The sequence below is a fragment of the Panthera onca genome, chromosome E1 (genome assembly GCF_046562875.1).
Source record: "Panthera onca isolate mPanOnc1 chromosome E1, mPanOnc1 haplotype 2, whole genome shotgun sequence".
Classification (NCBI taxonomy): Eukaryota; Metazoa; Chordata; class Mammalia; order Carnivora; family Felidae; genus Panthera; species Panthera onca.
In genome coordinates this window covers 39,714,407-39,726,742 of record NC_138352.1, presented here as the reverse complement: position 1 = coordinate 39,726,742, position 12,336 = coordinate 39,714,407, and the positions used below count along the sequence as shown (strand labels likewise).

General features: G+C 39.6%; 1 protein-coding gene across 5 annotated transcripts in view; it reads left to right on the top strand.

Moving 5' to 3' along the window:
• The first annotated feature begins 13 nt into the window (after positions 1 to 13).
• Positions 14 to 12,336, top strand: part of CCT6B (chaperonin containing TCP1 subunit 6B) — a 31,236-nt gene continuing 18,913 nt past the window's right edge. For 4 of the 5 annotated variants that reach the window (XM_060646699.2, XM_060646698.2, XM_060646697.2 and 1 more), the window contains exons 1-5: positions 14 to 246; positions 1,895 to 1,958; positions 2,772 to 2,906; positions 8,772 to 8,945; positions 11,051 to 11,154. In XM_060646699.2, the coding sequence (XP_060502682.1) occupies positions 110 to 246; positions 1,895 to 1,958; positions 2,772 to 2,906; positions 8,772 to 8,945; positions 11,051 to 11,154 (614 nt within the window). In that variant the 5' untranslated portion in view covers positions 14 to 109. The remainder of the gene's footprint in view (positions 247 to 1,894; positions 1,959 to 2,771; positions 2,907 to 8,771; positions 8,946 to 11,050; positions 11,155 to 12,336) is intronic. The other variant, XM_060646700.2, reaches the window with a different exon arrangement.

Genomic DNA, 12,336 nt, shown 5'->3' with positions numbered 1-12,336 from the left:
TGGCGAAGATTGGCTGAGGGTTCGCGAGCGCGGGCGGAGGCGCCGGGATTTCCCTCAGGATCCGCGCTAAGGCCGTCTTTGCCGGCCCGGTCGCACGCTCAACGGTGCTATGGCTGCGATCACGGCGGTGAACTCCAAGGCAGAGGTGGCGCGGGCCCGGTCGGCTTTGGCCGTCAACATATGCGCCGCCCGAGGGCTGCAAGATGTGCTACGTACCAACTTGGGGCCCAAGGGCACCATGAAAATGTGAGGCGGCGGTTAGGGAGCCGGGGGCTTGTTGGGTGTCGCTGCGCGCTCTGAGGCCGACGTTCCATGAAGGGCCTGGAGCGACGGGACGCACCTGTGGGCCTGGTTGTCCTCGTTCTCATTCTTGCCCTGAGGTCATCCCTGGCCTGGGACGGGAGGAGCCCGAGGAAAGGGCCCCCAATGAAGCTGTGACACCCACTCCCCACCCCCTACCCCTTGCCCCCCGCCCACGTTAACGCTCTTGTGCAGTTGGAAAGTCATTTCATCTGGTGTCTCTTTAGAAACATAAGCGATTTAACTTCCCTGCTCTTTGAGACTGTATGCCCTTAGGTTGGTTTGTGTTTGGCAGTGTGTTGTAGCGTTAAGGGCACACAGGCCTTGCGGTTGCAAATCCAAGTTCCCCTTCCAGAGTGCGTCCTTAGGAAACAACTTGAACGCTTCGCGCCATCAGCATGCATTTACTTTGTATCACAAGCTTCTTTGGAAGAGTGAGGAAAAAAGAGCAAAAAATTTGTAAGGGGGAAAGATGCATTCTAAGAGGAATGAGCAAAATTAATGTTAACGGTAAAAGAGAATGCCTGTGTACTAATTGGATGCTGGGAACACAGATGGTGAAGGTATCATATATGTTATTGATCATATATATCGCAAATATAATACTGAGGAAAGGGACTAATTACTAATGGTGGTAGGGAGAAGGAAAAACCTCCCGAAAACAGATTTTTGATCAGAGTCTTGAAAATTAAGTTAGAGTTCACCAGTTGGAGAAGGGAGTAAAGGCCTCCTGGTAAGTTAAGGAATGAGAAAGTCCAGTGGTGTAAATCCAACAGAAGTGAAAACAAGCATGACGTATTAAAGGAACCATAGTATTTTCCCACCAGATCTCATTTGGTAGATGTCAGGAAAAATGGACATAAACCAGTTTGGGAAGGGTGAACTAGGTCATTGCCAAATAGTCTGGATTTTACCCTGAAGGTGATGGAGAACATAAAATTCATTGAAAGATTTTTTCCCCATGTTTGTAAGAATCATTGAAAGATTTTTGATCAGAGAACTGATTGAGCCACATTGCCTTTTAGAAAGATAAATGTAGTGTGGAGGGTAGATTCAAATTCAGAGATATTAGGATGCTGCTTAAGTAGTCCAGGCTAGAGATGTTGACAGTTGAACATGGAGCGGAGGGAGTAGATTCAAGAAATACTTAGGTTGTACAATTGACAGAACTTGATGATCTAATAAATGTGAGGGATGAGGGAAGAAAGTAAGTTGAGTGAATGAATGGTAACATTTCACACACACACACACACACACACACACACACACAAACCTACAGCAAATTTACAAATTTGTGGTTTGTAGACTTACAAATACTCTTCTTGGACCAAACTGCCATTCATAACTCATCAATTTCTGTTACCCTTAAACTTGTAAATGCTCCATTTGGAATGAAATTGCTATAGCAGTCCACATGGGGAGAAGTGATTCTGTAGGCTGTACATGGTGGTGGTTACCATGGAATCTCCCTGTGGCACATAGATGTTTTGAAGCCCCGTTCCTGATATCAAGGATTGTACACTGGGAAAAACTGAGAATATCTTGCTTGACCCTTGCCATCTGAGGTTTAATAACATCACTGTTTTCTGAACAGGCTTATTTCTGGTGCAGGTGACATCAAACTCACCAAAGATGGCAACGTACTGCTCCATGAGATGGTGAGCTGATGCTACTGACTCTAAGAAACCTTAATAAGCCTAGAACATAGTACAAATTGTATATCCTTAAAAAAATTTTTTTTTAATGTTTATTTTTGAGAGAGAGAGAGAGAGAGAGAGAGAGACAGAGCACGAGTTGGGGAGGGGCAGAGAGAGAGGGAGACATAGAATCTGAAGCAGGCTCCAGGCTCCCAGCTGTCAGCCCAGAGGCCGACGCAGGGCTCGAACCCATGAGATGTGAGATCATGACCTTAGCCGAAGTCAGACGCCCAACCGATGAAGCCACCCAGGTGCCCCACAAATTGTATATCCTTAAACCAAGGCTGTCAGCTTGCTCATACTGCAGTAATGAGTTATACTTGCTGGGTTAAACCTTAATAAAAGATATTTTTGGTTGTTTTCAAATCTTCATACAGTCCAAGTAATAGCTTAGAGATACTTCCAAATTAGTTCCATCTTTTAAAGGCACTGTGTTATGTTCTTTGTAATCATGAAAATATAAAAAATCCTTTGCAATTTTAGTAAATATATTCATCTTAGAGATTGAAGGATTTAATGTTATTTTGGAAATGTCATTGCATTCTAAAGCAAAGACTCTTCTAAAATGTTCAAACCTCATTAGTTCTCAATTTAAAAATTTTGGGTATTGACATTTATTAAGTATTGATACTACAGAATTTGTGAACGTGTAGAGTGAGGCTTATTTCATTTCTTAATTTTACTGGTGGCCCTTAGGTTATCTTGTTTGCATTGGACTGTTTTTTTTTTTTTTTTTCAATCTCGTTCTTTTAATCTGTTGCTTGCTTTTTCCAGCAAATTCAACACCCAACAGCTTCCTTGATAGCAAAAGTGGCAACAGCCCAGGATGACATTACAGGAGATGGTACTACTTCCAATGTTCTAATTATTGGAGAGTTACTAAAACAAGCTGATCTTTACATATCTGAGGTATTAGCATATTACAGAATTCACATTCATGTAGTACTTCACTGTTTTAAATGTTTGTTTATTTTTGAATCGGGGGGAGGGGAAGAAAAGGGGGGATAGACAGAGGCTTCATCGCCAGACTCGAACCCACGAACTGTGAGATCACGACCTGAGCTGAAGTTGGATGCTTAGCCGACCGAGCCACCCAGGTGGAAATTGTTGTTTTCACTCGTACAATGGTTTAATTTTAGAGGGCAAAAGTTAATTTTTATCAAGATACTTAAAATTTTTTTTTAATATTTTTTAAATTTAATTTTATTTTTTTAATTTAGACCCAAATTAGTTAGCATATAGTGCAACAGTGATTTCAGGAGTAGATTCCTTAATACCTCTTACCCATTTAGCCCATCCCCCCCTCCCACACCCCCTCTAGCAACCCTGTTCGTTCTCCGTATTGAAGTCTCTTATGTTTTGTCCTCCTCCCTGTTTTTATATTATTTTTGCTTCCCTTCTCTTGTGTTCATCTGTTCTGTGTCTTAAAGTCCTCATATAAGTGAAGTCATATGATATTTGTCTTTCTCTGACTAATTTCGCTTAGCATAATACCCTCTAGTTCCATCCACGTAGTTGCAAATGGCAAGATTTCATTCTTTTTGATTGCCGAGTAATACTCCATTGTATATATATACCACATCTTCTTTATCCATTCATCCATCGATGGACAGTTGGACTCTTTCCATACTTTGGCTATTGTTGATAGTGCCGCTATACACATTGGGGTGCATGTGCCCCTTCAAAACAGCATGCCTGTATCCCTTGGATAAATACCTAGTAGTGCAGTTGCTGGGTTGTAGGGTAGTTCTATTTTTAATTTTTTGAAGAACCTCCATACTGTTTTCCAGAGTGGCTGCCCAAGTTTGCGTTTCCACCAGCAGTGCCCAAGAGATCGTCTCTCTCCGCATCCTCGCCAACATCTGTTGTTGCCTGAGTTGTTAATGTTAGCCATTCTGACTGGTGTGAGGTGATGTCTCATTGTGGTTTTGATTCGTATTTCCCTGATGATGAGTGATGTTGAGCATTTTTTCATGTGTCAGTTGGCCATCTGGATGTCTTCTTTGGAGAAGTGTCTATTCATGTCTTTTGCCCATTTCATCACTGGATTATTTGTTTTCTGAGTGTTGAGTTTGATAAGTTCTTTATAGATTTTGGATACTAACCCTTTATCTGATTTGTCATTTGCAGATATCTTCTCCCATTCTGTCTGTTGCCTTTTAGTTTTGCTGATTGTTTCCTACCCTGTGCAGAAGGTTTTTTTTTATCTTGATGAGGTCCCAATAGTTCATTTTTGCTTTTGTTTCCCTTGCCTCTGGAGACGTGTTGAGTAAGAAGTTGCTGCGGCCAAGATCAAAGAGGTTTTTGCCTGCTTTCTCTTCCAGGATTTTGATGGCTTTCTTTCTTATATTTAGGTCTTTCATCCATTTTGAGTTTATTTTTGTGTATGGTGTAAGAAAGTGGTCCAGGTTCATTCTTCTGCATGTCACTGGCCAGTTTTCCCAGCACCACTTGCTGAAGAGACTGTCTTTATTCCACTGGATATTCTTTTCTGCTTTGTGAAAGATTAGTTGGTCATACGTTTGTGGGTCCATTTCTGGGTTTTCCATTCTGTTCCATTGATCTGAGTGTGCCAATTTTTATCAAGATACTTTAGTACAATTGTAAATTTTCTTTTTTTTTTTTTTTTTTAATTTATTTTTGGGACAGAGAGAGACAGAGCATGAACGGGGGAGGGGCAGAGAGAGAGGGAGACACAGAATCGGAAACAGGCTCCAGGCTCCGAGCCATCAGCCCAGAGCCTGACGCGGGGCTCGAACTCACAGACCGCGAGATCGTGACCTGGCTGAAGCCGGACGCTTAACCGACTGCGCCACCCAGGCGCCCCAAATTTTCTTTTTTTAATGTTTATTTATTTTTGAGAGAGACAGAGACAGAATGAGAGTGGGTTGGGGCAGAGAGAGAGAGGGAGACACAGAATCCGAAGCAGTCTCCAGGCTCTGAGCTGTCAGCACAGAGCCTGACGTGGGGCTTGAACTCACGAGCCGTGAGATCATGACTTGACCTGAAGCCGGACGCTCAACCGACTGAGCCACCCAGGCACCCCGGTTTTAGTACAATTGTAAATGGAAGTAATAATGAACTCTTTTTTTTTGCCAAAATAATTCCTTTCATTGGAATGATATCCCTTTTTTAAAAATGAAATATTTAAGGTATATAAGAAGGTAAAAAATTAGCCATATACTCATGAATAATGACCTAAAAAAGAAAACATCACGGATGAAGTCTAAACCAAATTATGCACCTTTTAAAAAATAACTGGGGAAAAATAATTGAAGGTTTTCACACTGTGAATTTACCTACCTTTCTATTTTATTTTCCTTATAAACCATCTACTCTAGCCAGACTCCTCCAGTCTACTCACTAGCCTCTGAAATCACTACACACATTTCTATGCCACTGCCTTTGTTCAATCTGTATCCTTTTCTTGGCATTATTTATCTGTCTAATCTAATTAAGTATTTGGGTTTTTTCCTTTCTTTCAAGAACCATTTCAGCAAAGCATTACCTGGTCCAAGTGCTAAGATTAGTACTTCTTTGCATTTCATTTAGTATTGGGAATTGTCTAACAATTCAGTACCTGCAACGTACCTCATTTAGGATGCCTTTGGCTGTAAGCAGTAGAAACTTGACTGAAAGTCACTTAAACAGTAAGTTATCTCCCATTACAGAACATCCAAGTTTGGTTGATTGAAAATGTCTATTAGTCATCAAGTACCCTGGTCCTTTCTGTGTCTTAGCTCTTCCATTTATAGTGCTGTTTCATGATAAAGCTTATTTCTGTCCTGATTATAAGACTGTCAGAGAAAAGTAGGACTACTTGCTTCCTTTAATAACATTCAGCAGGAGAGGGAGGATAAAACTATTTGCCCAATTATGGAGTTTAAGTCCTTCCTTTATAATATAATTGGGCCAACTTTGATCTGTGTCCATCCCAAATCAATAACAGGTTTTAGGGGAATTGACTTAATCCAATCAGGATCTACCCCTTGAGTTAGGTAGAGAGGGTAGCTTCCTCTGAAGACCTGAGGAAGAGATACCTAAACAAGATTAGGGTTTGGTTAGGGAAAAAAAAGTTTGGGAAGGGGGAGATGCTGACGGGCGTTGACATAATTGTGAAACTGTGTCAGTATAGTGATAGACCTAAGTACCAGATGTGATAGAAACACTGAGGAAGGAGTGATATCCTAAACTTGCCTGAATTAGGAAGCACTCTTTGGAGGAAGTAAGACCTGGGTTAAATCTTTAGGATGAGAGGCAGTGAACCAGTGGAAAGAGTGAGGGGCAAGGAGAAAGACATTCCAGGCAGAAGGAACAAAATTAACAGAGGCAAAATTAACAGAGAAGAGAAGCAGCATGGTATGTGTGTAAAGCTGCAAACATTTTGGTGTTGGCCAGACTTTAAAGTGCTGTGGGACGGCAATGAAAGGCAGGAGAAGTAGGTGGAAGCTGGATTACAAAGGGCATGGGGTATACTAACCACGAAGAATGTTCATGTGAACATATTAATGACTGATCTGGTCAGATTGCCATTTTAAATATTCGAGGGACAGCTTTAAGGGAGTCAAGACTAGAGGATCATAGTCCGGGTGAGAAATTGTGAGATCCGAGACTGAGGAAGTGTTTTGAAAATGTTTAATAACACAGGGTCTGGAGTCAGGCTTCGTAGGTTTAAATCCTGGCTCTACCACTTAATATCCTGGTGATCTAAAGCAAGTTACATTATTCTTATAAACCTCAATTTCCTCATCTGTGAAACAGAAATAATACCCACTTCGTAGTGTTGAGAGGATTGAATGAAATAAGCCTTTTAGATTAGAACCTGGCACAAATCCTTAAGAAATGTTAACTTTAAAAAATTATTGTAGGACTGATGTAGAGGAATGGAGGAAGGGAATAAATTAGACCCAGTTCCAGCTTTCAATAAGTTTATATATTTTTCCAGAAAAGACAATTAAAAAAATTATTTTGTTGGGGCGCCTGGGTGGCTTGGTCGGTTGAGCGTCCAGCTTCGGCTCAGGTCATGATCTCACGGTCCGTGGGTTCGAGCCCCGCGTCGGGCTCTGTGCTGACCGCTCAGAGCCTGGAGCCTGTTTCAGATTCTGTGTCTCCCTCTCTCTGTGACCCTCCCCTGTTCATGCTCTGTCTCTCTCTGTCTCAAAAATTAAAAAAAAGTTAAAAAAAATTTTTTTAAATAAAAAAAATTATTTTGTTATAATATCAAGCCTATAGAAATGTTTCAGAAATATTCCAAAGAATAACATTTCTCTCTTTCTCAGATATAAACGTATATATGGTGTATGCATATATGTATGTATGTACATATTTTTTGAATGGTGTAAGTTGCAGACATGATCATCTAAATGTTTCAGTGTATGTTTCTTAAAAAATTTTTTTTAAAATTTTTATTTATTTTGAGAGACAGAGAGAGAGAGAGAGAGAATCCAAGCAGGCTCCAGTGCTGTCTGTGCAGAGCCTGATGTAGGTCTGGATCTCACAAACTGTGAGATCGTGACCTAAGCCGAAATCAAGAGTTGGACACTTAACTGACTGAGCCACCCAGGCGCCCCTCACTGTATATTTCTTAAAACCAGGATATTCTCTTATGTAATCACAGAATAGTGATCAAAACCAAGAAATAAATATTAACATTGATACATTGATACAGTAATATAATCTATAGATTTTATTCCTATTTTATCATTTGTCCCAACAGTGTCCTTTATAGCAGAAGAAAATCTACATTCCTGCATTGCATTCAGTTGTCCTATCCCTATAGTCTTCTTTATTTTTTAATTTTTAACATTTTCTCAAAAAATTTTTTTAATGTTTATCTGTTTTTGAGAGAGAGAGAGAGAGAGAGAGAGAGAGAGCGTATGCCGGGGAGGGGCCAAGAGAGAGGGAGACACAGAATCTGAAGCAGTCTCCAGGCTTCATTTATTTAGGGGCTCCTGGTGGCTTAGCTAGTTGAGCGTCTGACTTCAGTTCAGGTGGTTTGTGAGTTCAAGCCTCACACCAGGCATGCTGCTGTCAGCCTATCAGTGCAGAGTCCACTTTGGATCCTCTGTCCCTCCTCTCTGTCCCTCCCCTCTTGCGCTCTCCCAAAATAAGTATATCTAAAAAAAAGTCAGATGCTTAACTGACTGAGCCACCCAGGTGCCCTCCTTTAGTCTCTTTTAAACTGGAATTATCCTGAGCTGTCTTTTGTGTTTTATGACATTGCTGCTTTTAGAGTACAACCAATTATTTTGTACAAAGTCCTCAATGTGGATTTGACTATCACAATTAGACTCAGGTAATAAACTTCTGGCATGAAATACCATAGACGTGTGGTAGTGTTCTTAATGCATTGTATCAGGAGGTACATGATGTCTATTTGTCCCATTGCTGTGATGTTAACATTTGGTGAAGGTGGTGTTTGTCTGTACTTTCCTCCAAATCAGCGTTGGTTCTTTTCCTCTGCATTAAAGGAGTCTTTTCTTTTGTGCCCATTCGGAAGGGTACCACATGACAGTGTGTCATAATTTTTGGAAATAAAGAGGAGTTTTGTAGTGTTTTGTCCTGGACATAAATTTTTTTCTGTAAGTTTGAGGTTGTTTTAAATATGAAGCACTGAAAAATTACTTTCATAAGTTATGTACATGCATTTGTATTGAGTGCCATTGATGTGGGTAATATTACTTTCTTTGGACATAACCTATTAACAGGAGAAGATGGTTACTTTTACTTTGGATGACTTACTTTATGATTTTTAGTTTTATGTTGATGTGACAGGGCCTGCACCCTAGAATAATAGCTGAAGGATTTGAAGCTGCGAAGATAAAAGCACTTGAAGTTCTGGAAAAGGTTAAAATTAACAAAGAGATGAAAAGAGAAGTCCTCTTAGATGTGGCTAGAACATCTCTACAAACTAAAGTTCCTGCTGAATTGGCTGATGTGTTAACAGAGGTTTGTGATTAAACTTTTGCATTCAGAACAAATATAGACTAATGCATGATGATATTTTTATTTTTCCTATAAGAATCAACTATCGTATGTGGTTCTTTTGAACATGAAATAAAATACAGAAGGCAAACATTTATTCACTTAGTTATAGTCTAGACTTGATTGGTCAGAACAGTATGTGTAATTTTTCAAAAGTGTCATATTAAACCTTCTTTTAAGTTAACATGAAAGTTAATGAAAGGGGCCTGGCTGCCTTCTTAAACCTTCTTTTATTTTTATATTAAATATAATTTATTGTCAAATTGGTTTCCATACAACACCCAGTGCTCATCCCAACAGGTGCCCTCCTCAATGCCCATCACCCACTTTCCCCTCTCCCCCACCCCCCATCAACCCTCAGTTTGTTCTCAGTATTTAAGAGCCTCTATATTAAACTTTCTTTTAAGTTAACATGAAGGGAGCTTGGCTGCCTGTGGATCAACCCTTGTGGATGTCATTGGGGTGAGGTGCTGGTCTCTTAAAACCTAGAGGTCAATATTTATTATGTGAGGTGACACATAGGTTGTTAAGGTTACCACTTTAATGAAGCGTGATTGATCTGACAGATAATCTTCACATCTGGGAAATGCGTGTTTGTTTTGTTTACTTCTAAAGGTAAAATGTATGTAATTTAAGGAGTAGATTGGGTATTTTGGGAAGGCTTTTATCAGGTGGCTATAGTTTGATATCATCATTGTTCCTCAGCTTTGTATTTTCTGCAACTTGAATATATTGGTTTATCAGGAATGATGAATTCATAACCAAAATCACAAGACATTGATATATAAATCAGAATGCTGTCTTGCTAATTTACTCTGAGAAATATAAATGACAAATGGACTAGAACACCTGATTTGTTTCTGATCAATTCCCCTTACCAATAGGAAAACCTACTTTGCAAATCAGATTAAGATCAGACAATTTCTTGCTCAGCAGAGTTCAAATAAAGACTACAGTATTTTCTCCTGTTGGAGTACATATATCAAGTGATCCAGAATCTTCATGTTATCTGGTTAGTGCGCCCATTCTCTTTTGGAGTTGTAGAAACACTGATACTCTCATTATCCTGTGGTCTTTGTCATTATTCCCTGTTAGGTTCCAAAACCAAGTATCATGTTATCTCAGGTAAACTAAGGTATAGTTTTTTGCTTTATTTATATTTTAGGGTGGTTATATTGTAATACTTAATTTATGTAATTTCATATTACTTTCTTTAAAAAAAAAATTTTTTTTAACATTTATTTAGTTTTGAGAGACAGAGCACGAATGGGGGAGGGGCAGAGAGAGAGAGGGACATACAGAATCCAAAGCAGGCTTCAGGCTCTGAGCTGTCAGCACAGAGCCCGATGCGGGGCTGGAACCCACGAACCGTGTGATCATGTCCTGAGCTGAAGTCGGACATTTAACCGACTGAACCATCCAAGCTTTCTGAGCTAAGCAATAGGATATATTATTGTACCATGCTATATATCCCTGGGGTTATGTGGCAGAATAAATAACACATGTCTTTCTGGAGTATCAATTTCACGCTGCAATTTTGGGGAAAAAAATTACTTTCACATTAAAAGAAATGTATATCATGGCATGACGTAGAAGCTTTTCATGATAAAACACAAAATTTAAGACACTTCGTGTTAGTGTAACCAGCAAATTTTAGCTTTTACCTCAGATTACATTTCCTTCTTTTCCATTAAATATGTCTTTTGGTGGAAAAGTTTGCATAGTGTTGGTAGTAGAGCAGTGGCTTGGCAGTTAAAGAAAACGGAATTCTAGGCCGGGCTCTGCTTTTAGACCTTGTGTTAAGTCTGTAAATTCTTAAAAGTTTCAGAGTTTACTTTACTTAACTGTAAAATGAAGGCTTTGGGCCTGATGATCTCTGAAGTTCCTTCAGGGTCTAAAGTACCCACTGGCATTGGTTATTACTAATGTCCATAACAGAGTGGCCTTTGTGGCCTTGCCCTATATTTTGGGGCCTGAAGCCCTTTATCTGTTTAGTCTGATGATTACTTGGGCCAGTGATTTCTTTTAGTAGGCCAGTAATTTACTGTTCTCATTCACTTCTCTTTCAGGCTGTGGTGGATTCTGTTTTGGCTATTAGAAGACCGGGTTATCCTATTGATCTCTTCATGATAGAAATCATGGAGATGAAGCATAAATCAGAAACAGATACAAAGTAAATTACATACACTTTTTTTTTAAGGTTTTATTTTTAAGTAATCTCTACACCAACATGGGGCTTGAACTTACAACCCCAAGATCAAAGTTGTATGCTCCTGTGACTGAGCCAGCCAGGTGCCCCTAAATTACATAAACTTTGATAATACATGGATTCTAGAATATTTGGTGTAGTTCAGATACTTTTTTTTCATTAATTTCATTAGTTACTTTAATTCAATATCAGTCTATTTTTTAAAAAATGTTTATTTTTGAGAGAGAGCACAGGCCGGGGAGGAGCGGAGAGGGAGGGGAACAGAGGATCCGAAGCGGGCTCTGCACTGACAACAGTGAGCCCAATGTGGGGCTTGAACTCATGAATCATGAGATCATGACTTGAGCCGACGTTGGACATTCAACTGACTGAGCCACTCAGGCGCCCCTCAACATCAGTCTGTTAATTCAACATATATTAAGTGAATACTTACCCTGAGCCAGTCATTGTTTTGGGTGCTAGGAATGAAGAGTAATACAAAACAGAATTTCTTTCTCTAAGAAGATTATGTTTTTAGTTGTGGGAGATAATAAATACATAAGTGATAATAAATGCTGGGAAGAAACTAGAGTGACTGAGAGCATGTGTGTGATTTTGGAGTGCTCAGGGAAGATCCTTATGATTGGAAACTAAACTCGAGAGCTAAGGAGGTATCTGAAGAAATAAGGGAGCTAGCCATGTGTATATTTGGATGAAGAGTTCTAAGTCAAGGGAATGACGGTTGAAAAGGCCCCAAGGCACCAGTGTGCTGGGGTGTCCCAGTGTGCCTGGAGCACAGTAAGTAAGAGGAAAAAAGAGTAGGAGTTGAAGTTGGAGAGGAAAGAGAGGTCAGACAATTGACATGGTCTGGGTAAGTATGTACTCAATATGTAGCATGTTGTTGATTTTGGACTTAATGAATTTTAAACTTTCTTTTATGGAAAATTCTAAACATATATAAAAGCAGAAAGAATAGAATAGTGAACTCTCACATACCTGTCACTCATGTTTATCAATTTTCAATCTGTGGCCCATTTTATTTTTCCTTTTATTTCCCCTTATAAACTCCTCTTTCTCTTCCTCATCCCAAACCTGGATTATTTTGAAGCCAATCCAAATATCATATTTCATTTGAAAACACTTTATTTTAATATATGTGTGTGTTTG